This window comes from Oreochromis aureus, linkage group 14 (assembly GCF_013358895.1).
Source record: "Oreochromis aureus strain Israel breed Guangdong linkage group 14, ZZ_aureus, whole genome shotgun sequence".
Taxonomy (NCBI): Eukaryota; Metazoa; Chordata; class Actinopteri; order Cichliformes; family Cichlidae; genus Oreochromis; species Oreochromis aureus.
The window spans coordinates 12,334,296-12,359,879 of record NC_052955.1 but is presented as its reverse complement, the minus strand read 5'-3'; the positions used below and the strand labels follow the sequence as shown (position 1 = coordinate 12,359,879).

The 25,584-nt window shown below is 40.2% G+C and overlaps 3 protein-coding genes across 7 annotated transcripts; 2 read left to right on the top strand and 1 right to left on the bottom strand.

Moving 5' to 3' along the window:
- Positions 1–617: 617 nt before the first annotated feature.
- rab34a (RAB34, member RAS oncogene family a) lies at positions 618–10,061 on the top strand. Of its 5 annotated transcripts, none has more exons than XM_031731705.2 (12): positions 618–734; positions 2,870–3,111; positions 5,069–5,165; positions 5,245–5,336; positions 5,426–5,491; positions 6,468–6,569; positions 6,650–6,714; positions 6,832–6,883; positions 6,975–7,056; positions 7,436–7,526; positions 8,989–9,096; positions 9,167–10,059. In XM_031731705.2, the coding sequence occupies exons 3-12, from the start codon at positions 5,091–5,093 to the stop codon at positions 9,232–9,234; spliced, it is 801 nt and encodes a 266-aa protein (XP_031587565.1). In that variant the 5' UTR covers positions 618–734; positions 2,870–3,111; positions 5,069–5,090; the 3' UTR covers positions 9,235–10,059. The 5 variants fall into 5 exon arrangements, with proteins under 5 accessions (XP_031587565.1, XP_031587564.1, XP_039453985.1 ...); XM_031731704.2 differs by having other exon boundaries at positions 5,423–5,491; XM_039598051.1 differs by lacking the exon at positions 2,870–3,111 and having other exon boundaries at positions 647–734; positions 5,423–5,491; positions 9,167–10,061.
- On the bottom strand, positions 9,596–18,927 carry zgc:174895 (uncharacterized protein LOC100126024 homolog). Its single transcript, XM_031731706.2, has 6 exons — positions 18,547–18,927; positions 13,616–13,756; positions 13,358–13,451; positions 12,964–13,110; positions 11,394–11,489; positions 9,596–10,224 (listed from the first exon to the last, which is right to left on the bottom strand). The coding sequence occupies exons 1-6, from the start codon at positions 18,652–18,654 to the stop codon at positions 10,082–10,084; spliced, it is 729 nt and encodes a 242-aa protein (XP_031587566.2). The 5' UTR covers positions 18,655–18,927; the 3' UTR covers positions 9,596–10,081.
- Positions 18,928–20,673: 1,746 nt separating this feature from the next.
- On the top strand, positions 20,674–24,311 carry proca1 (protein interacting with cyclin A1). Its single transcript, XM_039622411.1, has 4 exons — positions 20,674–21,370; positions 21,456–21,588; positions 22,123–22,257; positions 22,362–24,311. Exons 1-4 carry the CDS (start codon positions 20,869–20,871, stop codon positions 24,067–24,069), a joined length of 2,478 nt encoding a protein of 825 aa, XP_039478345.1. The 5' UTR covers positions 20,674–20,868; the 3' UTR covers positions 24,070–24,311.
- The last annotated feature ends 1,273 nt before the right edge of the window (positions 24,312–25,584 follow it).

Sequence of the window (25,584 nt, the reverse complement as noted above, 5' to 3'; positions counted from 1 at the left end):
ACTCAGTGTAAACAGTCTTCTTACTGTGTTTCAGGCAGGTCATGTAAAAGAGAACAACTGCTAATAATAATAATGACTGTTTTTGTATGGCTGGAACATGAAATATTTGTCCCATTGCTCATATGTGCTCCTTCAACTGGACCTGCTATAATTCCTCTATAAATAGAAGGCAATCCTGAAGGCTGCATTGTAGCAGTGAACATAATTAACACAAACTGCATGAATTTACTTGTATCATTTTGTAATAGGTCATAATCTCCGTTCATTTATTCATTAAGATTTTTAATATATGGATTCTTCCTGCGACAGCATGATGAGAAGCAAATCTCACATCTGCATTCACCTGTGGGTTTAACATAACTTGAAGCGATTGAAAACGCAGTGTTAATCACGCTGACTGTTGTCTGGTGGTATGTTGCTGTGATTATGTGACGTGATCGGGTTATCTCATTTCCTAAAACAACAACAACAAAAAACGATGGTCCAGTGTATCCCCTGTCAAAGAAGGTAATAAAGGAAGCATTGAAGCGCCTTTCCTTAACATTTGAAGAATTCCATTAGCTGACACACAGATACTTCCGGTTCACGTCTCCCATTTTTAGAAACCATCATCCAAAGCTCATTTGACTATTGGCTGATGTATCTCTTCCTCGCTTCCTCCGCTTGCATCTCCCGGTGGGCGGGACTAACACCGGAGGAAAGGAATCGAGGGTGCACTCTGATTGAGGAAGGGGGTGAGGCTCAAATATGATACACATTTAACAAACACATTGTTCGTGTATTACAATGCCGGTCTGGGCTTTTCCAGGTGAAGCTTACATGTTGTGGGATACTTGGTGCTTTCTAGTGTTGTCGTATGTGTGTACGTGGTTGTCTAGGTGACCTGTCAAGGGGTGTGGCCGGCAAAGTGAGGAACAGAATCACATAGAAATATGTCAAATAACTGTTTTGTGACCTCCAGGAGATTTTTCTTTGTGTAGGATGTGTTCAGCTGACCTGTTGCTCATTATGGATTAGGGAAACTGAGGATGACAGGATATACGTAGATGTTACACGAGCTATAGGCTGATTTCTAACTTCTAGAAAGAATAAAGCTATAAAAGGTACAATTCAGTGAATGAATCTAATCAGTATCATCGTTTTAAAAATAATTCAATGTCTGCTTCCCTTTATGCGACCTAACGTTGACCTAAACACCACAGCCAGTCTAAATTACAGAAGGCTTCTCCACAATAATGCATTTTCATGTAACCTTTAAATAACAAAAAAAAGTTTTGAATACCTTATACAAAAACATAATTCAGCAGCACATTATGTATAGATCCAATCTCTGATTTGAATGAATGAATCAAAATATTACAGTCCAGTTTATCAAATTTCACTTGCTGAACAATGCTTACCTCAGAAAAATGTTCTCTCGTCTTCCAATCCCGCCTTTGCATTATTTCATGTTTCTCCATTTCTGAGAGGGGCACACATCAATGCTTTTAGCACACAGCACACAGCTTGTGTGCTAAACTGCACAGAATCAATTTTTGTGTTTACTGATATCTGTTGAGCTGTTTGAAAACATTACATGAAACCAAAAAATAAAACAAAAGAAAAACACGTTGAGCACTGCAACTGCAGCTTTATTTACATGTACGTCATAGGGATGAGAAGAATAAAGGGATGTGTTGATAGTGTAAGCGAGAAATGGGATGTCATTATTTTTTTATTACTGAGCAAACATATCAGTGCCGTCGCTGGAAATAATGCACGGCTCATTAAAATGAACCCATCTGACAGTAACTAACCTGCCTGTAAGAGTCATCTGTTTACTAACTGAAGGTTTGATAACATTTCAAAAAATGATTTCTGGTATGTAAACTGTTGTAAAAAGATTGTTATCTTATAATCTGTCAAACATAAATCTTATGAATGATATCAAACGATTTTGTACCAGGAAGATCATTTCTATCACAAGCTGGAATTGCAATTAATGCAATTAATTTATGGCTAAGGGACTATTACATTATCCTTAATTTATCCAGGTAAAAAGTATGATTGAGATTTTAAAAAAATTCAAGAAAGATATAGCCAAGAGGACAGCAGAAAAAAATGACATAAAAGTTATGTAAGTATATTTCTAGAGATCAAAAAAGACTGGATTGAATATAGAAAACAGAGTGAGAGAATCATAAGAATACTACTTATGATATTAGGCGTTTATTTATTTTCTGTATAACCTTTCCATACAAATGCAGCCTATTTGCCAATATTAACAAGGATGTTAGACACACAAAAATACATAAAAACATCAGCAATAACTTTTTAATCCCTGCCTGTAACTCATATTTTAATAGGACACGTCGCTGCATCGTAAAGACAAATCTAGTATGTGCAAGTTTTTGTATGTATGTAGGCCTGCACTGCTATATGTGACATAATATAATAACGCTAGCAACTGATTTATGTCTGTTAGAAATTTAACTACTATTTATTGCGCTTACAGCTAGACAGATATTCAAAAGAGGGTTATGGCGCCCTCTGTAGCCGAAGATTCAGTATTGAAGGACAGGAAGTTATACAGTTTTTTCCTTTGTGGGAAAAAACGAAGACAATAAAAGTAAGTAATACTCGAGTTACGTGGAATTGGGTGAAAGTGGGTGGTATTATAAAATGGAAATAGAAGATATATACAGCAGTTTTTGTTTTTTGGCTGTTATTATGCATGCAGAAGGATTTCCCGCATCGTGACCTTTAAGCATGATTTATATTATAGTAAAAAAAAAAAGTTTACATAAGTGTAACAAAGAAAAACAAACAAGCAAAGTTAACAATCTAAGTGACAGAGCCCCTTATATCCGATCATTCCTCTTTCCTCCAGCAGGGGGACGAGCAGGGAAAAATGTGGGAGGAAAAACTAAATCCAGGGACCTGAGTCAGCAGCTGCAGCGGTGCCAGTCTGCCGATCCCCACAACTTCCGCTGATCCGTTTCATCTTCACACACATTCATAGTTAACAATGGAGCTGAACTGATTTACAGTGAAGAGCGTCTTTGTTAGAGGGCGAAAACAAGCAGAACAGAGGAGGAAAGAGGACCGAGCGGACCATCCGGAGTCTCTGAGGTATCCTGTAACATCTCCAACCCGCGGCTGCTTTTCAGGAGTTAACTCTGAGTAACTCCTGCGGTTTTTCTTCTTCGGGGGTAACTTCAGCGTTCCTCCTCCAACTTGATGCCCAGTCTTCAGGTTCCCGTTATATGTTAGACTATATAAAAATAGCGTTCTTCCTCTTTTCATGAAGCTCTGATGAACAATAGGATTAAATGTGATCCACGCAGTGAGGGGATCAGGGCTGATCACAGTTGTCTGGTTTTACAAACTGTTGCTGTTGTCTACCTGGTCGCGTCTACTTCTAGGAAAATAACATGTTAAAAGAGGCTGGCTAATTGGGGTACTGTCTATGTCCTGGTGGCCTGGGAAACGAAAACAAACAAACCTGAAAGAACCGTGAGCTAATGTATCCCACATTCAGAAAGCTACGGCTAATTTAGCACTTAAGTGTTGTTTTTATTACCTTTTTATCCGAACTTAGGTGTAGATGTGGTCAACTGACGATAATTTGGGGATTTCTAGTAATAATAATCAGCATAATAGTTACCTACAGGGCTGTGCAAAAGACTCGAGCCACCTTAGATTTTCTTTATATTTTTCTTCCAAAGTGACTTTTGTTCTTTTTAAGTGGTCTTTTTTAAGCTTTTTTCACCCATTTTCAGTCCAGTCCTTTGATTTTCACAGGAATGTATTTGTGTTTAAGTCACTCTACTCTGACCTATGAAAATTCAAGCACAAAAAGGCACCTAAATCGATGGATAAACGAGTGTTGAGTGTACACATAACAGAAAACTTAGCAATTTTAAATCGTACCTTTTTAGCCCTATGTTATTAGCATTATTTGTTGCCACTTTGTTTGCTGAATCTATGAAAGTTATCAAAAATAACACAGCTTGACAGACAAGAAATAGCAGCCTTGCACCAACCACATGATTCTTAAAGAACTATTAGCTGAAAAGTTGCATATCTCAGGATGGTGCCATGTGTGCTTAAAAAAATCTGAGGAAAAGGGATAAGTAGAGCACAACAGAAGTAGAAGTAAGATATTCATGGCAGATGAAGAGAATCTGAAAGTCACCTCCTTAAGAAATAGAAATATCAAGACCTGAGAGAGATCTGTGGTTCGCTAAAGAAATAGTCTCAGTGGAAAGGTGGCTGTCAAGAAGAACTGAACTGAAAATCAGTGGCCAGCAGCGTTATGGAGTAATGAATCTAAATTTGATGGTTAAAACCATCATTGGTATGTACAGAGGAGGTCAGGAGGGGAAATACAACACATCTGTAAAACACGGTGGAGGCGCTGTCATGGTTTGGGTCTGCATTTCAGCCAGTGGTGTTGGCGATCATATTAAAGCTGATGGAAATACTAACACAGCAACAGAGATTCATCCACAATGTAGTAACATCTTGAAACGCACAATGGAACACTATCGATCATGGCTTCGCCTCTCGAGAGCCTGGATCTCAACGTTATTGAAGCAGTGTGGGTTCATGTTGACAAAAGAACAGAGTGAAAGGCAGCCAGCACCCAAAGAAAAGCGTTGAATGCCTCAGGAAGCCTGGAGAACTATCCTTAAAGACTACTTAAAGCATTGACAAGAAAACTTCCCTAAGAGAGTTCAGATTGTTGAAAAATAAAGGCCCTTATACCAAATATTGACTTTAATGCTAGTTAGAATTTGTGTATTTTTGCCTTATATACTGTATTTCCATGTCTGTTTTACCTGTTTCTATTTTATCTAACAAAAGGTAAAGAAATAAGGTGTGGCTCAAGCCTTTTACACTGTACTGCATCTAACAGAGTCGCAGATTACATTTGTAATGTCCAGTACCCAGAGAATGTGTTGCTCACTGACTAACCTCGGTCAACTAAACTTGTTTCTGTCTCGGTAGATTTTTAGTTTATCTTTAAAGCCACCCAAGTTAAACAGCAGACTGTTTACACCACTCCCTCTGTCTTTCTGTCCAGCCGCTGTTTTCCTTGAGGCCTCATGTCAGTCCGAATTTCAGCCATGAGCGTCCTTCCTCCTGTTCGACGGGACCGAGTCATCGCTCAGCTCCCTCAGGTAAAATCAGTCACCCCAGTTGCCTACTTGTCTTTCTAGAACAGTTCACATCTTCATGATCCCTCCCTCCTCTCTTCAGTGTTTCCGAAAAGAGGCGGCCATCCACACTAAAAACGATTTCAACAATAAAGTAAAGACTGCGTGTCAGGAGCAGCGGACCGGCACTGTGGGGTGAGTGCCGCAGTGTGAAGCCACTGTATGCGATCTGCTTTATGTGGCTCTTATTTACTTGCTGCTGCTTCTCTTATTCTTCTCAGCAGATTTAAAATATCCAAGGTCATCGTGGTGGGGGATCTGGCTGTGGGGAAAACCTGCCTGATTAATAGGTAAACTAAGACACACTCACTTCATATGTGACTGCAAGGTGAGGGGGAATTTGGGGAAATGAATAACTCAGAGGGAGTTCAAGGAAGCACAATACTTAACCTGTGTTACAGTTGCTTTAGGTTTCACAGTAATCAAAAAAGTATGAAGCAGCTGTTAAAAGCATGAAAAAAAAGTTGGAAAACATAAAAATGGGGCATCTTTTTCCAGCCCTGATATGCTTTACTGTACTTATGCTTTGTAATGGCTCTTATGGGTGTTTTTGTTGCTGTGTTTGTGACCACAACACCAAAAATAATGCCTGATAGGAATGTGTTTGCTAGCTTTGGCGTCACCAGATGATAATCTTTTATGACTGATGGTTTGTGGTCCCGTCACTTCTGCGCATGAGGAAAACACAACTTTTGGACCACTTAGAGAGCCTCGCTGCATGCAGTACATTACTACCACATGTATGGAAGTACACAGTTTGAGACTGTAACGTTTTAAATTACAGTACAACTGTGTTTTCTCCTGTCCTGTAACAAGTTCCTTTATGCGTCTGCCATGATCATACATTAGATACGTTGTTTTATTAACAAATGCAGGCAGTGTTGGTTTTATGATCGGGACCTGGGGGTCTAGGCCCACCCAGTAAACTCAATGTGCCCCTGCAACTTTGGTCAGACTTTATAAAGCACCCCTCACGACTCTTTGAAACTAAAAACAGGCCATTTATCAGTTTGTGTAGCTAGTTTTAAAGCATGACCCTACTGAAAATTGCAGAACTCCTCCTTTGCCTCTGCAGTTTAACACAGAACTTTTTGCACATTGTGCTAAATTTCTCTGTGCATGTATGGGTGTAAATAAGCAAAGCACTTTTCTGTTTTTTTTACTTGAATGCCCACCTGTCAGAGTTGGTCACCTGTCCAAATCATGTGGTCTGCTGCCGACCGTAAGTGCATATATTTGCAGTAGATAATTTTTTTTTTTTTTAAGGTTTTGCAAGGATACATTTGACAAGAACTACAAAGCAACAATCGGTGTTGACTTTGAGATGGAGCGCTTCGAGGTGCTGGGTGTTCCTTTCAGCCTGCAGCTGTAAGTCTGATCCAGAAAATGTAACGCATTAAAACAAAAAAGTCACTCGAATTATGCTCATCAGCCTCTGTGTGTTAAAGTTGGGACACCGCAGGCCAAGAGAGGTTCAAGTGCATTGCTTCTACATACTACAGAGGAGCCCAGGGTAAGTTTCCATCAGTCTCTCCATTTAAAACACTGTTTACAAGGAATAAAATATCAGTCGCTTTCCCGGCTGTATCCAGCTGCTAACGCAGTAAAATGATCTCTTCTTCTCTTCCAGTTGTGATAATCGTGTTTGATGTAAATGATATTGCCTCTCTGGGCCATGCAAGGTAAATATATAATATAAGAATAATATTTGTGTGCCTTTATCTCATTGTTGTCCCAGCTGGTGGATTTAATACCGTCTTTTCCCATCTAAAGGCAGTGGCTCGAAGACGCTTTGAAAGAGAACGACCCCACCGCTGTTCAGCTGTTCCTCGTGGGCACCAAGAAGGACCTCAGCGTACGTCTTTTACTGTTTAAAGTGGATGTACCTGTGGACATTTCTGTTGTATTTACTGGAGTCAAATGTGAATTGCTTGGATAGATGCCAGGAGCACAAAGCGTATCCAAGCTCAAACCTCAGGAATGTTTCTCCTCCTTTACTACACCCTGAAGTGGTTGTGACCGAGGTGGAAATCACACACAGGAACGTTTCTAAGACATTATGTATTTAAACAGCCGTACTTAAGCTAGTTCGGTTGCTAGGAAGACATTGTTTCTATGAGTTAGTTAGCAACATGACTGGATATGAAACATAAATGCTTATTTAAACAATAAAATAAACAGTTGTGTTTGTTTTCTTATTGCTGATGTGTTGTATGTTCTGCTTTGTCTCACAGTCACCTGCTCAGTATTCCCAGATCGAACAAGATGCCCTCAAACTAGCAAACGAGATCCAAGCTGAGTATTGGGCCGTTTCATCGCTGACAGGTGAGCGTTTGGATTTTAATACAAGTAAAGCTGTTGCCTCCAAAAGGTGTTGGAGATGAAAACTATTTCTATAGCTTCAGCCAGAATAGCTTTTTGTTTTTGTTTACACTGTTCCTCAGGGAAAGGCGCTGCAGTTGATTGTTCTCATGAAAATATTTTGGTAATAAATGCAAAGTGTTCAGTTCCAGAGTTACCAAATTTGCACCTAAGTCTGTATTACACTGCTTGAATAACAGCTACTGTAATCTTGAAAGATTAGAAAATGTGTTTGTAGGATGTTTATTACCAGAAAATATTCAGAGAGAGAACAAAAGCTTTAGGAGTGGACAAATCCAATGCACTGGAAAGCTCAACATCACCAGAAGGCCTGAAAATCCACAGAAGACAACTAAAGTAGATGCTTGCAAACTTTGTCCTTGTTTATGAAAAACAACTTGACAACATCTAACCAGGTCAAGAACACTCGAGGACTGTGGGTGTATTTCAAGATGGGACTCACTGATTACTCTCAAGAACAAGAAGTCCAGATTAGATTTTGCCAGAAAACATCCAAAAGAACCTGCAGAGCTCTGAAAAATAATCTTCAGACAGCTGAAATCAAGATAAACTTGTACCAGAATGATGGTAAGAGACGGGTATGGAGAAACCGAGAAACAGCCCGTGATTTGAAGTGTGCCACTTCATCCATCAGACACAGTAGAGGCAGTGTTATGGCATGGGCACGTTGATGATGCGGCTGCTGATAGAAGTAGCAGGATGAATTCTGAAGTGTACAGAGCTTTACTCTGTGCTCAGATTCAGCCAAAAACCTCACAGTGCAATTGGATAATGAGCCAAAGCATACTACAGAAGCAAGCCATGAGTTTCTGAGTGGTATATCCTTCAGTACCCAAGTCTGTTACCTGATCTGAAGGCAGAGACCCTGAAACGAGCACCAACAGAGGGCGGCTGCAGGAAAAGCCTGGAAGAATGAGATCTATGCTTTCAGTCATAGACTGCAAAGGATTTTCATTCAAAAAACAATCCCTGTATTTAAAGTCATGTTGGTTTGTCCAGTAGCTTTTGATTCTCTGAAAACAAGCGGCTTTGTATAGTATCGCTGTCATTCATGGACAGTTGATGCATAGTTTTTAAAACTACCTAAATAAAAGCTAAAGGTCTGCATTTGACTGTCATTTTAATTGTTTGATTTAAATCCCATGATGCAAAAAAAAAAAGATTTAACTTGTCCAAAGGTGTGTATCTTGAAGGAGTCCCATAAACAGCATTCTGCGTAGGTCGTGTTGTCAGGTGTGAGAGGACAGGTGCAGTGGGATGGGTTGGCTCCTATTCTGGCTATTGAGCTAGCTTTAGTTTCTTTATAGACCTCCAGTGCTTCTCCTTAAGTCTGTTTAAATATAAAGTCCCCCAGCAGTAGTTTTCACACAGCCCCTGACAGATGCTCTCTGTGTATCTGCTGCAGGGGAAAACGTGAGAGAGTTTTTCTTTCGGGTTGCATCATTAGCGTTTGAGACCAACGTTCTTGCTGAGCTGGAGAAAAGCGGATCGAGGCAAATCGGAGATGTTGTCAGTGAGTATCCAGACAATCCCAAATCACAAAAGCAGTTGTCGCACGCTTTGAAACCAAGCTTTGCTTTCAGGGATTAACAGCAATTCTAACAATCTGTACGCTGCATCGAAGAAGAAACAGTCCAACTGCTGTCACTAAGGATGGAAGCGGGAGGTTAAAATCGAAGGTACGGACTGAAAACGAGGAGTCTTCTGAGTGGAAAATGACCACGGCTGCCGTCCAGCTCAGCAGGAAGGATTTCTGTGGTCGGGGAGGGAGGAGGGATTCAGATGTTTCCCTTCCTGACATGTTTTAATTTCAGTTTTTCCTGGCCTAGAAAGCTTTTTCCTCCACGGGATGTGTGTGCAGATTCTTGTGGAGTGACACAGGAATTACACACAAAATGTTCCCGTCCTGCCAGAAAATGCCAGAGTCTCGTTTCACTTAGGGCTTCAATTCAATCTTAAATGTTGCTGCTGTAGTTTATTTTAACAGTCATATTCTGCTTGTGTTGAATTAGTTTTTTTTGGCTCTGTTCTTCTTTTTTTTTCTTTTTTCATTGCATTTAAGTGACCAGTTATATTTGTTAGAGGCTAAAAAGAAAATTTGTTCTTGTTTTTATATCTTGTTCATCATCTTCTCCGTTTATCCATCGCACGCTGAGGTCCCAGACCAAAGACTGGGAGCCATATTTGTAATGAAGATACTTGAAAGGTATATTTTTTTCTGTTTACAATCAAATTTATCACAGAATTTAATGGTCAGTATGAAAACTGATGTGGTTTTCATATTTTTTATTTTCCAATGGTGAGCTTTACATGTTGTTAGGACATTAAAAAATAGAATAGAAATTGTTTCAGTTATTTAAAATAGAACTAAATCTAAAAAAAGCCAGCTATTCTGTGAGTCCACTGTATTTCTTAAAAAATATATCTATACATGTATTATAAAATTTCACTATGCTTTGCCTTCTTTGCTGAACCTTTAAGGAATCACGTTAACTTGTTCAGTTGTTGGCGGTTTTGAAGGAGTCGAGGTATTTTCCATCAATTTGGCTCTGCAGCTCTTCGGGTATGCAGTGAGAGAATTTGTAGTTTTCCTTAATCCACCTCCCTCCTTCGGTGTTCTCGATGGCCACAGCTGCGACGCCTGCAGAGTGAGATGTTTACAATCAAGTGTTGGGAGTCATTCGGTTATTATATAATACATTACTTTGCAAAAGTCTTGAACAACCCCTTGCTTCTTTATGTTTTGCTTCCAAGCGCACTGACCTTTGTTTTTAAACCAGTCAGTAGTTCTCCAGGCTTTTTCGGAAGTCTTTCAAAGTTTTTCTTTGGCTGCTTTTCCCCCCATTCTCAGTCCAGCCATTGTACCTGACCATTTTCAGAAGAATGTTTATGCATTTGTTATGTCACTTAAACTTGGCCTATGAATAATTCAAGGGTAAAAAGGGACAAACCAGTGTTTTGTCTAAATATATCATAAAAGCAGCCTGCCACAAAAATATTGATTTATTTCCTTTTCTTTAGTGGAATCTGCCAAACATAACAGTTAAACAGACTTAAAAAAAGGTTTTTTGCACCAACACGGTGATTGCCAAAGAGCTATTTGCTGAAAAGCTAGCATATTTTGGAAAAGTGTGCAGTGTGTCCTTTGACCAAACTGGAAAAGTGGGGTGCAAAAGAAAAAGTGGTTGATTTAAAAACGTTTTAAAGTAGATAAGCAGTATCTGAAAGTGTCCTCAAGTCCTATGTCCTTAAGAAACAGAAACAAATCCAACAAAGATCTGACACAGGACCTGAAAGATGCATCTGGCCCTTCAGATACATCTCCTGTTTACTGAAGCCTCATCAGAAATGGTCTCAGTGGAAGAAGCTATTCTTGAGGATGGGAAATGGAGTGAAAAGGCTGAAGAATGCCAAATTACACAAGGATTGGACTGAAAATCAGTGGCTAATGCCCTGTGGAAGATGAATCTGGCTTCAGCTTGACAAAACAGTGCAGTAAAAGCATACCGGTACCTAGATAGAAAAACACACAGTCATGGTTGATTATTTCCATAATGTGGGGTCGTATTGACAGAGAACAGAGCAAAAGGCAGCCAACATCCACAGAAGAACTTAAATGTTCATCAAAAATCCTGGAAAACTTCCTGAAGACTACTTTAAGGATTTAGAAGAAACTCAGTTTTTGCCTTATATCCTTGATTTCCACATTCCAATGAATTTTTGCATCTTTTTTTCCATTTTCCTAACAAAATATAAAGGAGGGTAATTCAAGACTTTTGCACAGCACTGTTAACTTACTGACTGACATACCTACAACTGTGGCTCCCAGTTTCTCTACCAGCTGAATGGCAGCCTTCATTGTGCCCCCAGTCTCTATCCACTGGTCCACTAACAACACCCTCAAACCTGTGGCGGGGACACACATGTCGACTGTTCATGTCTCCTTCAGTCTTTCTTCTTCAACTCGTTTTGTTTACGAGGACAAGTATTAAAAGAAAATGGTACATCTTGTGTTTATGAAAGAAACACAAAAACAAATGCTGACAATAAACAGTTATATTTTAATGCATACGTTTCCCATTAATCTTGTTCTAGGGGATTGTAGTATTTTGTTTTCAAATCTCAGATTAAGAGAATACTCATTTACCTAACGTTGTAGATCTCCATTCACCTGTTTATACACACACACAACAGATTGTGTTTGTGCTGGAGAGGATGTAGGAAGTAGAAATTTGTGAGACTTGATTCTTCTTTAAATGCACGTATTGCAAATTAATGTTTAAAAATGAATCCAGGCTGTCGACAGAATCTGAAGAACCAACATCTGTGGTTTCATGTCCTAAACTGGCCTACACTGTTACGTAATACCAGTTTGTACCAGGAGATGGTGCAGTGACCCAGGCAGGACCTTCAGGAGACATTCCTCTACAGGAAATAAAGCATCTTAGTCAGGTGTTGCGCTACTAGAACAGCTTCAGTGTTTCTTGGCAGTTTTAATGAAGCTTTTCCCTCATTCAGTGTTATGATGAATTATGACACTTTATCCAGAATCTTCCGTCGGTAATATGTGAAGGCCATAGCATGTGGCTCACATCGTTTTTAGCTGTTCAATGATCTGTCATTATGTCATCCTGCCACACATCAGTGCTGTCAGGAAATGTTTAATCATGGGATCATTTAGGGCAGGGGTGGGAAACTCCAAGCCTCCTGCAGGTTTTAGATGTGTCCTTGATCCAACACAGCTGATTTAAATGGCTAAATTACCTCCTCAACCTGTCTTGAAGTTCTCCAGAAGCCTGGTAATGAACTAATCATTTCATTCAGGTGTGTTGACCCAGGATGATATCTAAAACCCGCTGGACACCGGCCCTTGAGGCCTGGAGTTCCCAACCCTGATTAAGGGCATATTTTCATTGATTTACAATGAAACAAACCTTCAGGCCTGTGCTATTCTCTGCGTGTTCGTCACACATACGTTTGCCCTTTTGTTGAGAATATTGTGAAGGATAACTCATGGTGCTGTGCTAGAAGAAAGACAGGGGAGTTTGGAGAAAACTGCGGGTTATGTGTTGGTCAGAGTTAGTGAAGTCAGTTAGTCAGACTCAAGCTGAGCAGCTGAATTAAATATTTTGTGTACTTTTCTAAGATTTAGGCTTAAAAGGTCCAGCTCAGAGTTTTGGCAAATTTAGTTTTTTTTAATAGAAATGGCCTCACCTAAAAGACTGGGCTTTGACAAAATAAATAATTAAATGATTTTGTCATTTATTTAAAAATGTAAGAGCTGAAATCAGTCATTTATCAACCTTCTCATCCACAAACTGTCCAAACATCTTTCTCAGTAAATTATATAACAGGGTTAAGGGTAAAAAGCAATATTAACCTGGTCTTAGCACATCCAGTCTTACTTCCATAGTCTTTTCTTTGCCTGTATAGTCGGTGTAGTTTTGGCCTTGGGTGGCGACACATAAGTGGCCTGCTTTGCGAACAGCCAGGAAACCTTTTCCAAGAGCGGTGGCAACAGAAGCCCCTGAAAAGACAACATCGGTAACGTTCATTCACACCGACAGAGCGAGAAAAGAAGCTTCACATTGCCATGCCATGTGTGAGAGGCAGAGTTTTTCTAAATTTAGTATCTTTGCCTGAAGGGTCAGGTTTCCCGACCTACGTAATGTACACAGTGACAACGTCTTAAAATAAAAAATTACTCTTGAGTTTAGTTTCTCTGAACTCGCCCTGTATTTTACCTCTAAGTGTGAAGTTCTTTGCTTTCTTACCAAGAATGAATCCCATTGCATCTATGCCAGCAACCAAGTCAATGTTGTCACTTTGGAAAGGACTGAGAAGGTCTTTGGCACAGTCTGCAAGAGCCTGGATCGAGTGCAAAGAGGAAAAAAGCACAAAATACAAAATGTTCACATGATAAGAGACAGACTGCATGTGTATTTGTGCAGTTAGAGGTGGGGTTTGTTGTACTCAGTGAATAGGGGAACAGCAGAAAAAGTTTTTGCAACATTTCTTTTCTCTTAGCATACCTGGGAGTTGCAGTAAAGTCTGGACGGGTCCAGCCAGGCGAACTCTGGTCCTTTTGTGTTGGGAGCCATTAAAGAAAGGTACCATCCTTTATGCCTGTCACCTGGAACTGCAAACACGTCCATTTGGAGAACAGCTCTTGACTGCACTGACAAGAGGCACAAACAGGGGTGAACGGACTGAACGGTGAATGAGAGTCTTCTGTATCAGGTTCCAGGGGGGTGAATGATGGGTGGGAGCTGGCTGTTAATAATACTGAACTAAGTTACAGTTTCTCTCTGCAGTTTGCACCAGATTTCTTGTTCAGAGTTTACCAGTGATTCATCAAACAGTCTTAGCCTCATCAAACAAAACCTTATATGAGGTATATTCAGTGTTGGGGAGTAACGGAATACATGTACCGCCGTTACGTATTCAGAATATAAATATGAGTAACTGTATTCCGTTACAGTTACCGTTTAAAAGGTGGTATTCAGAATACAGTTACTTTGTTGAAATAAATGGAATACAGGCGGTAGTTTTCCTGTTTCATATTATCGCGGGTCAGGATTGTTTGGGTTTGTTTGACAGCTACGTTCTGTTGTTCCAGGCGGCAGCGTTACGGTTGCCATGGTTACAGGGTGACGCTCTCTCTCTGCGTGTTTCCTGGGTGAGAGAGCGCTTCTTTTTTGTTGTTGTTGTTGTGCTAAGCTAAAAGGCAGAATGCTACAGGCATAGCTCTAAAGCATGTAGCCTGATGGGCAGTGTAGTCCGTGCTGCAGGGAGAATGGACTACCATACCCGTTATGTGTCTGTGAGCGAGGGAGAGAGAAAGGAAAAGTCCGAGCTGTCACGGAGCAAAAACGGGAGCTGGAAGCATGTAAATATAATAATAACCACAGCAGCCAAGAAGAGTGCCTGACGAGCCCATTTGTAAGTAAGCTATTAAGACTCAACTGTACACTGTGTTCGTGTTTTCCTCCGGAAAAAATAAGTTCCGTTGAGCAGCCTTTCAACGCCTCTCTCTGTACCCCGCAAGCAAAGTTGACCCAGACAACAAAGTAAAGCTAGTTTTTGTGCTACCAGCCCGACAGGGAACCGGACGTATTAGCCAGAGGTCCCTTTACTACATTGCGTACACGTACCTTCAGTAACAGTAATAAATCACAGCAATAGGACATTCATGTAGTTGTAAACAGCATGATAATATATTAAGTATTCCAAAGTATTCAGAATACGTTACTCTCATTGAGTAACGTAACAGAATACGTTACAGAATACATTTTGGGGCATGTATTCAGTATTCTGTAGTGGAATACATTTTAAAAGTAACCTTCCCAACACTGGGTATATTTCACAAAACAAATGCTTTTCTTTTCTTTTTCCTCTTTCTTTGTATTTTCTTTTAGTACTTTGGGACCATTAAAGACTCACACCAGTGTTTAGCCTGCTTGAGTTAGGTTACTTTTATTTGTCTTGATTTTTGTACTGTGGTTAAATGAAGTCCAATCAAACCTAAAAGTAAGAACAACAAAACATTTAAGATGACGTTGTAAGTATCAGTGTCTTTGAGGACGTGAACAGAAAGGTGCAGTCCTTTAACAGATCATCTATCTGTCCTTCCAACCAGAAATGCATAATTTAAAACAAACTATTTTTTAATGAGTCAGTCTGAACTTTGCATGTGACGAAACAAAGAGCAATTCTCACTGTTTTGTTTTTTGAATATGTTCAGACTCTGAACTAAACACTCCAGTCACCTGACCATAACTGAATACACATCCTATAAAAATCCCTCCCTCGTGCCTGCCTCGGGTTGTTATTGTAAATGCTTCTCAGAGCTGATGTCTTTAGAGGAATCGGTGTCTGAATAAGCTCAGGTTGAGATCACGCTCACTGCAGGAGAAACACGACCCTGGATCTCGCTGTATTCACAGGATATTTCCAGTTTTCAGACTGGGAAGCTTCTTACTGTTATTAAATAAACGCATATCTGAAATTTCATCCCAGTTTTATAAAACAGAGTTCAAGCTGAGCTCAAGAATGAGCGATGAACTGTCTTCCAGCAGTAACTCCACTTTCCCACAGTCTGGTTTGTGTGCATCTTGAAGCACATGGCCGTGTAGTAAATGTTGCTCTGTCATGATCACATGCTTTATTTCTGACACCGTAAATGTGTTCAGATATAAACGTATTAACTTAAATTGACCACAGCATCTTTTAATTTGGTACAATGTGCTGTATAGAAAAGATGGACATAGCTTTAAAAGTTGAAAAATGAAACCATCACACAAGTGCCTTAATCCTGCATTACTTTCTAATGCCCAGCAGGGGGCAACTTCTCTGACTAAAAGAAAACAATTACAGAGAAGTGTATGGGGATATGACCATCTGGGTTAATCGATGTGACTTCAGAAAACACTTTTCTAATGGCTTCATGGGCTAAACTGGTCTTATTAAATAAAGAAAATGGGATATATTGTTTTTTAAGTTATTGTGGCCTTCAGGGTTTAATAAAATGATAGAACTAAAGCAAGGTATGCCTTAGGGTGGGCCTAGCTCATTAATGTTAAGCTGCTACTTCATGAGTGTGCAGTGGCCCATAGTTTCTCATTTATCACATCCAGGCTCAAATCACCATGCTGAAGGCCAGTATGTTCAGCTCCAGGCTCCCCAGCTCTAGCTCAAGTCCATTTACCACATAAGGAATTCACTGGCCATGAGGTGATGACACTATGGTGACAGTCTGTCATAGTTTTCTGTCACAATGTGCAGACGTGTTCTTCTCACCTTTTGAACGTGAGCCCAATATTCAGTCTTCTTTTAGCTCTATGTTAGTGCGAAATGCTCCACTTACTGTATTTTCACCAACTACTATGACTTTCTGTCTGTCTGCCATTTGGTGCTGAACAGGTAGAATACATTGATTTTAGCGTCTGAAGGCTGTCTGCTAATGCACCTGAATAAATTTCATTTGCTTTCAAGGTCAATGGTAATTTAATGATGCAATTCAACCATCTAGTCAAGATTTACTGTTAGGCTCCCAAATCCAATCCTGTGCTGTATAAGAAAAAACTTTTGAGGAGTAAAAGTTTTAAGTCATGACAGTTTTTTTTACACTCAGTTCTGTCTGTGTCATAGTGATGACATTGCTGTCACTGTGACTTCTGCATTATTTACAATTCAAATTCTAATTTCAACCAGAAAAAAGATTCTGACCTGAATCTCTTTCACACCGCTTGTTTCTTATTATTAGGCTCACAGAGTTCTTTTATTGGTGTAGAACAAAACGTCCATCAGGACATACCTTCATGCATGCATCACAGAGGGTTTTCATAAAGATGCAAACCCCTGTTTACACTCAGGGGCAGAAAACCCAGATTAGACTTTGGTAGAAATCACTTAAAAAGGACCTGTGGCTTTAAAAAGATGACAGAAAGATTCCCTCTGGCTTGGAAAAGCATGCAGAAGATGTGAAGTTTCCACAAATATGCCAAAAAATGTAGAGATGATGACTCAAATAATAATACCCAGCAGCTGTTGGTGACACAAGGCCCAACCATAGATTTGAAATGTAGAGATATTAGATATCAGAGTTATCAATTTACATTATTCATGTTTAGTTTATATATTCTAATTTCTAGGGTTTTATTATGCACTACTGTTAATTTTAATAATTATTTCTACTTGTTTTCTTGTTGTTTTTTTAAAATCATTTTTACTAGTCTACTGTCAAATGCAATAGCTGTATTATGTTATGTATAATTATTATTTATTTTATCGATTTACTTTATTGGATTTAAAATTGCGATTACTTATTGTTGGCTTTTTTTTCTTAGGCCTGTCTGTTCATTCATTTTGACATTATTTAGTGTCAGACTGGCCCCCTTTTTATTTGCTTGCTCTTCTATCTGGAATGAAAAGTTCCCGATGAAATAAATAAAGTTACCTTCTTACTTAAATGTTCCAAGCTGCCCTTACTTTTTCATTTTTTTAAATAATTTATTTGTTCAATACTCAGTACCGCTAATTATATTCTGTCATTTTATTATGATTATATTATTAATTATGCACAGAGACATGTTTGCTTTAGATTTCATCATCGTCTTCATGAGTGTTTCATATGTTTGTTTGTTTGTTTTTTCCATTTTGTTTTGATACATGCCAATTTTTTCAGCTTTTATTCTTCTGTTTTCTCCTGTTTTTTCCCTCTTCATCTGCATTTTATTCCTGCTTTCTTAAAACCATCCTTACTGTTTGTTTGTTTTTTAAATTTGGTATTATTTTGTTTTTGCACCAGTAAAACTAGAATGAGCGCCCTGGTGTTTACTGATGATGTGATCATTGATGGTTCACACGTGGCGATGTCCATGGATCCCAGACTTCAGGCAGTGATTGACTACAAAGGACTCACACCCAAGTGCTAAAAATAAAATGTATCATTATATTGGTTCATTTAAGTTTGAGTCTGTGATAAATATAGAAAAAAATAAATTGTTAATGCAAAGGTTAAACCCTGTAAATTAACAGTAATGGTCTGCATTTCAGTCACATCTGCATTGCTACATTTCAAATCCATATTGGTGGTGTTGAAAGTTATGAAAATGAACAAATACCTGTGGACATGACTGTAGTTTTGTGTCCCCAGTCTATCGGGGAACCTAGAAAATACGAGAAAACACCTACACTTTGTTCATTTATTTATTTTCCCAGCTCTGAAACAGACAGAGAGTCTGAATGAGCTGTTCTGGTTTGCAGCCTGCTGTAGCAAAAGCAGAGAAATACCAGCCTCAGCCTGCATCATCATCGCTGTCCACAACTGCATTTCATTTCCATTTCCTGGTGTAACTGCACTTATTCTTATCTTCTGGAGACACTGCTTGTCTGCAGCTGATCTGTCTGTGGCTGTCAGTAAGTGGAGTGTAACTTATCAATATGTTTTATCCAGACTCACCTTTTCTGTTTCACTCTGCCTTGTTACTTGACTCCACATGAACGCACAGTGAACAGCGGGACTATTAGGCTCTTTATTTTCCCCAAACCCCTCCTGCAGCGATGACATTAATTCATGAGAACCCCACCCACCCCCGCCCCACTCAACACTTGGTCGAATGTTGCCTCTGGTGATTTTACATCACTTCTCTCCACCTTCCAGAAATCCGATTTCAGTGCCTTGAGTGGGCTGGATCTCCGCCTCTAGAGCTCAGAGTAAGACCAGCCATGTGATATAACACTGGGCTGATTAGAAACCTGCCCTGCCAAGACCTTTTTCCCTCCCTGTGAGGAGAAGTCAGTTGTAGAAATATGCTGTGCATCATTCTCTGACTTTGGAAAAATATTAAAAGGGTTTTTTGTTGACATCAGATATGAATAAACAACAATTTCACACATGAAATGTGTTTCCTTATTGAGGTGATCACATAAAGTGAATAAACAGTGCAACTACTGATATATTATTAGTCAAATGAACGTTTTTACTCATCTGTCAAATATACTATATCATATTGTCTGAAGGATTATAAGACATTTGACTAAATTCTTGAACCACTGAAAAAATAAATACTGCATTAAAGTGAAAATATCAGGGGAAAATACCCATTTGGTCTTTTCTCTCAAATTTAAAAGTAACTCTATTATGTTATTCATTGTTTTCCTGTCAAACATGCTTTATCCTGTTATAATGACTGAGGCTCAAATTAAAGCTTCACTTAATGAGTTAGAACAATCTGATTTGATTCTTAGACCTCAGGGTGCTGGTAGGAATATAAGGCTGTAAAAGTTCAGTTAGGTCATAGGTCATATGATGTCAGAACATTGAAACTCTTTAAAATAAGTAATAAAATTGAACAGAAATGGACTGGAAGAAAGGAGCGGCACAGGTGTGATTTGATCATGATGTTTCTTTCCTGCAGCTTCAGCATTTTGCACAGCCTGCTGGTGACAAAGTAACAACTGATCAGAGTCAACAAAGTGACAGTAGTCTAATCGAGGGGTAATATAGGCATGAATTACTCTACTAGTCATGTGAAGGGGCTTGTGTTTATCACTCTGAGGACAGCATATGCACAGGTAACCCCAATCAGCCAAAGGCTCAGCTTTCAGACTGCTCTAAACACAGTTTCAGACTATTTTTTTTCTGATTTTGGCTCTGTATGATGGAGAAGGAGAGGAGATACCCTTAATGTGATTAAGGGTTTGATATGAGCTAAGATTGTTCTTCTAAGATGGTGTTTGGCTTGAGGGGCAGCACCTTGGACTAAGATAATGAGGATTATTTTAGATGTTCAGTCATGCAAAGCTATAGTAAGATCAAGGAACAGAAACATGGAGCTGGGATGGAAAACAGTGGGTTTATTTTTTAAGTAAAACTGGCATCTTACATTATTATAGTGAACCCAGACTGTGCTACAGTACACACGTACTTCTTTGATAATCTGCTCTTGGGGGAATGTGATTTTTTTCTTTAGTTTTTTGCCTTCTAGTATTTCCAGTATATGTTCTCCATTACTGGAGAAAAAATACAAAATCTTCTTGAAGCTTTACATTTGGGTTGATTTGAATGATTGGCAACTTGTGTCAGCTTCTGGGGATAACTGGAAGCCAAGCAGTCATCTGATGCCTCCATTATTTCAATGAGTTTTTTTCTTTTCTGTGTTGGCCGTCAGACTCTGGGGCCCTTCAGTCACTCGGTGCAGAATGCGTGCGACAGAGGCAACCTTTTTCCACATTCCTGCGTAAATGAGTTTTGTCCCAACACTGTAATTTAGGTCATCACCAAATCAGCGCTTGTTTTGTGGTATTTGAATAATGTCCAGTGTGCTTGGTCGGCACAGTCACCCCATGCCTGTTACCATGGGAAGCGGGCGTGAGCTAGAACCTCCTCCATGCATTTTCCCAAAGTCCTATATCTCAGCCATAGGGGGGTGCTGAGCGGGGAGGGGTGGGAGGTTACTTGCGGTCATCTCTTTCTCTGCAGCTAGAGGTGCAGGTTTACGCGCTGCACACCCACTAATTAACCCTCCGTGGGTTAAGTGAGATAATTAAGGTGGTGGGGGGCGGAGGGTGGGGTGATACCTGTTCAGTGTGTCTAACAGATAGAGATACTCTGCCAGGGCTACAGAGGTTAATCCTGCTGACTCCTCCCAGTCATTCATCGTAGCAATAATCGTACCACTTTAGGTTCGCCTTAAAACTGGGTGGGCTGCTTGAGAGCGCCGGGAAATCGCGAGGAGCTGTCTCCGTTACGCGTGGTGCTGAAAGTGCCACTTGCCGCATCATGTGGTCAGTCTTCTTCGTCTTTTTGTCTTATCTGGACACAAACGTCGTTAATGGCGACCTCCTGAGTGGCGCTTTGGACGCAGAGAAGGAGGGCAAAGAAATCTTCTCCACGCTCAACGGCACCGTGTGCGCAAAAATGTCCACGGTGGGGGAGAATTTCCTCTACCAGGTGTCAGACGGAGCCGAGGTGGTGCGCTCGGTAGTCAGTCCTGCCGGGAAACTATTGAACTGCTCCGTGATAGTGGAACAGATGCAGGTGAAATCTTTCATGCACGAGTGCAGGTTGGGGCTGAAGAGACAGAGTGGCGGGCGGCAGATGGAGGCGAGTTTTGCGCGCATGGATGACGCCAAGTTGATGTGCAGGGAGTTTACGAAGAGGCCGGAAAAGGAGGATTCGACTGTGCAGGTCCAGGTTCTGAAAAGATCGAAGAGAGGCTTTACTTATCCGGGGACCCTATGGTGCGGAGCCGGGAACATGGCTGATAGCTATGACCAGCTGGGTAGGTTGAAAAGTTTTTATTCAAGCTGTCTGACTCCCGAGTGCAATACCTGTAATATATAATGACTCTGACCTCTCTTTTACAGGAGAGTTTGCAGACACTGACAACTGCTGTCGTATTCATGACCACTGCCCTCATGTCATCCACGCCTTCTCCTCAAACTACGGTTACACCAATTTCAAGTGGCACTCCATCTGTCACTGTGATTGCGATAATGCGTGAGTAAAAGCTTTATTTCTGTGATGCTCATTTTCATTTCAGCAATGAAGAAGAAAAACTGGAGAGTGCAACTTAATTAAGAGCAGTTAACACATGAAATGTTTGGCAGGTCTGTATGTAGAATAGCTGATAAATTATAAGATAAGATAAGATAAGATAACCTTTATTAGTCCCACACGTGGGAAATTTGTTAAAATGGTTGCAGAGTCTAATTACTAATACGTTAGTTATAAAAATTACGAGAACAAAAAAAGATAAGAAAGAAAGAAACTCAGAATGAGCAGAGCTGCTGTAACAGGCTGCCGCACACGGGGGCGCCGGAAGTTAAGCTGCCAGATGTTAATATTACTCTGTTGACTGTTAGTTTAAGGCATTATGGTGTCTTAAACTAAAACCTTCCTGGTTAATTTTAGATAGTAATGCCAGCCCAGTAGATACATTGCTGTATTAACAATATATAGTACTTGCTTGTCATTTAGTTAACTGTAGTTCTCCTATAGAGAACTCAAATCATCCCTTTACTCTCTCTGCAGGTTGAAAGACTGTTTGAGGAAAGTCAACGATACATCTTCCAGAGTTGTTGGTCAGGCATTTTTTAATGTCATCGGTGTCCCTTGCTTTGAGTTTGCTTATGAAGAGCAGTGCGTAGAGCGGCACTGGTATGGTCTGTAAGTATTCGTGTAAACCTTTAAGTAGATTTTAAATATACTGAGCCATTTTACTTTCCTAATACGCTACACATTGCCTGCCCTCTTTGTTTTCTCTCTCAAAGTTGCAAAGGATACAAGAAGCTCCCTGTTGCTGTGATGAGAGAGGCAGTGCCGTATGACTTTGGAGGCATTGACATCATTGATGAGCTGACAGTAGCTCCTCCCAAGTCAAAAGGTTCTAAGAAAAGCAATGAAGAAGAGAAACCGGAGAGTGCAACTCAGTCTACGATGTTGGGTCCCGAGGAGCCGTCGCTCAGAAATGTTGTCACCGCCGCCGAGGATTTCATCAAGGTTCTCGCTACTGTCTCCACGTCGCAAAGCTCCAGTACCAACTCTGGTAAGGTAGAGGAGCAAAGTTCAGAGAAGAAAAAGAGGAAGAACACAGGGAAGAAGAAGAAAACAAACAAAAAGAAAAAAGGAAACGGAAAGGGGAGGAAGAGAAAAGTGAAAACAGAGGCAGGTGTGAAAGCAGAGGAAGGAGCTGCTGTTTCAGCCTCTGGCAGCAAAGCAGAAGAAGTCAAGCCTCTGAGTAACTTCATCAATGAGTCACAAAGATATGATCAGTCAAGCAGGAGCACAAACAGAGTCGATGAGAGCGAATTTGAGCTCAGAGGAAAAGACGAACCCCTTAATGAAGTCATGAAAGATGAACCAGCCTTGGATAAGGAGACGGTTTCCATTACATCATCTGCAACAGTCCAGAAGAGGCCAGCAGAGTCGGTCACTGTTGTGCTGACAGCAGAAGTCGCTCCCTCAATAAGCACTACTGTTCCACATAAAGCTAAAACAAGAAGACAAAGAAAGGAGAAGAGAAAGAAGGGCAAAGAAACAACTCTTCTTTCTTTTCCCAAAGATCTTGTAGCAAACAAAACAGAAAACTTAAGCCTTGTCCCCACCATCATTACCATAACCCCACCAGCGCAGCCTGAGCAACAAAACTTTGGGAGCGACACTGAAAAGCGACCTGTTGTCAGCATTGCCAATGCCCCCATTGTTATCTCCAAAGTCAAAAGGAACAGGTCAAAGGAGAAAACAGACACAGAGGGGAGAAAGAAAAGGAGGAAAGCCAGCTCTGCTTCCCCCATTGTTCCTGTTGCCCTGCAAAATTCCTCTGTGGACAATCTGAAAGTGATCCCTCTCACTGGGGTTCACACCACACCGTCGATCCACACCGCAGAGTACCAGCTTTCCCACAGGCTGGACGTTTACGCAGGGAGGGTCCAAGTTACCGCTTTGAACACTTCCTTTAGTGTTTTGAAAAGGCAACGGTCGAAAGAAAGAGGGCTGAGAAACAGGAAGAGGAAAGCAGGTGTGCCTTCTTCATGGGAAATCCCACGTTCTCACAACAAGCTTGAAAATGCGCTCCCTATTGTCACGACTCCAGACACCCGTGTTCTTCTCAACAGCCCTGAAAGCACTGCTGCAGAAGAAGAAACACAAACTCAGAGTGAATGGAGGCTTTTTGCCACAGCCGTGCCCACTGTCGACACAAAACGGCAGCGGCAAGCAGCCAAACAGCAGAGAAAACCAAGAAAGAAAGCTGCTGCTCTCAGTGATGCATTTTCTGATGCTAAACAAACTGAACCAGTCACATTTTTAAGCATGCCATCCAAAGCTGCCACTACAGCAGAGCTTAGATCTAAAAACCCCTTTGCAACCACCTTAGCACCACCTGACATGAGTCCACTTCAGTTATCTATTGAGAGAGCTAAAGCACAATTCACCAGGAAGAAGAAAAGGAAAATGAGACTGTCTAACCGACAACAATGAGCCGTGTGGTTCAGGCACAGCAGGATAGATGGAGAAACACACAAACACACAGCTTTAATTACTTAGATTAGCTCCTGATGACCAGACATGCTTTACAGTTAGAATATTTACATATCGCAGTACGCTCTTTTCTGGCTTTAATTGCTGGAATCGACAAAAATCATATTTAATTGTAACATGAGAATCAAGTTTTGCAATACTTTATCCTGCATGTCAATAATAAAATTATTGGTTGATTCTGAATGTGTGGCAGTGCTTCACTTTATTTATTCAATAAATAAAATATTAAATAACAGTATTCTATTTTAACATAAAATAATAATTCAAAATGTTTTCTAGCAAAAGCATCTTCCAGCAGCCACTTGCCATCCTGCAGGGAATACAACAGTACAGCTTTCTAACAATTAGTGGTTGCCAAGCAGTTGCCAACTGGTCTTCAGGACAGTATGAAAAGGCTCTAAAGCAACTTTGTTCTGACTGGCATCCCCCTGTCCTTTGTCCTAACAGTTAACGCTTTGCCCCTAAAATGAGTATATTAGGGATATACACTCTACACTGTGATATCAGAAAGGGTTAAAAGTAGTGTTTAATACGAGCATCTACCAGTGTAAAAGTATGTATGTCTGACAGCAAAATTAGCAAAGATGTAACAGAAGCTACCAACTTTAATGAGAAGCTAGCACCAGTGAATGTTAGCTTAAAACCACAACTCAGAATATAATACGCACGGATTAAACTTATTCAAATCTGATGTGTTATTTGGTGAGATTTAGCTTAGCTGCTTGGAGGATATGATTACCACTGACTGTACAAAACTAATGGATTACAGTTGACCCCCGATATTTTGTGGGGTTAGGGACCACAGCCGCCTGCAAATAGCTGAGATCTGCAGATACTTAAAACCCCATCAAAAACGTTTATAATTGCTTATTTTAATAGTTCAAACACCAAATATATCTTATACTATCACCCTAATGAAAAAAATACTTTAGATATGCTTTCTATGCTTTCCAAAAAATCAGTGAATAGGTAAATTTTCCGCGAATAATTTTATTCATTCCACAGAAAAATCTGGGAATAGGTGATTCTGCAGATACTGAACCACGAATAGGCGGAGGTCGACCGTACTGCCCTTGGACAACACCAGGCTATACTAAGCTAACAGGCTGCTAGCCATACCATCTTATTTAACCTTAGGAGAATGGTAGAAAACTGCAGCTCTAACTCCCAAAGAAACAAAGCAATGTGAATGCTCCACATGACAACAAATAGTTTTTCAAACTTTGTAAAAAATGATATAAATTCAAATAACATACCAAGAGCTATTCTTATTAGCTTTCTAGCTAATAAAATATAATCTTCATTTTGTAATTTTGCATGCACATCTTATCTCAGCTGGAGACATTTAATCAGAAGGAGAAAGCTGAAAGGCTTAAGGTTGACCTTCTTAACCTGACTCTCCTGAGTTTCTTCTGGCTCAGAAATAGCCTTTAAGGCACCGGTCCCCAACCTTTT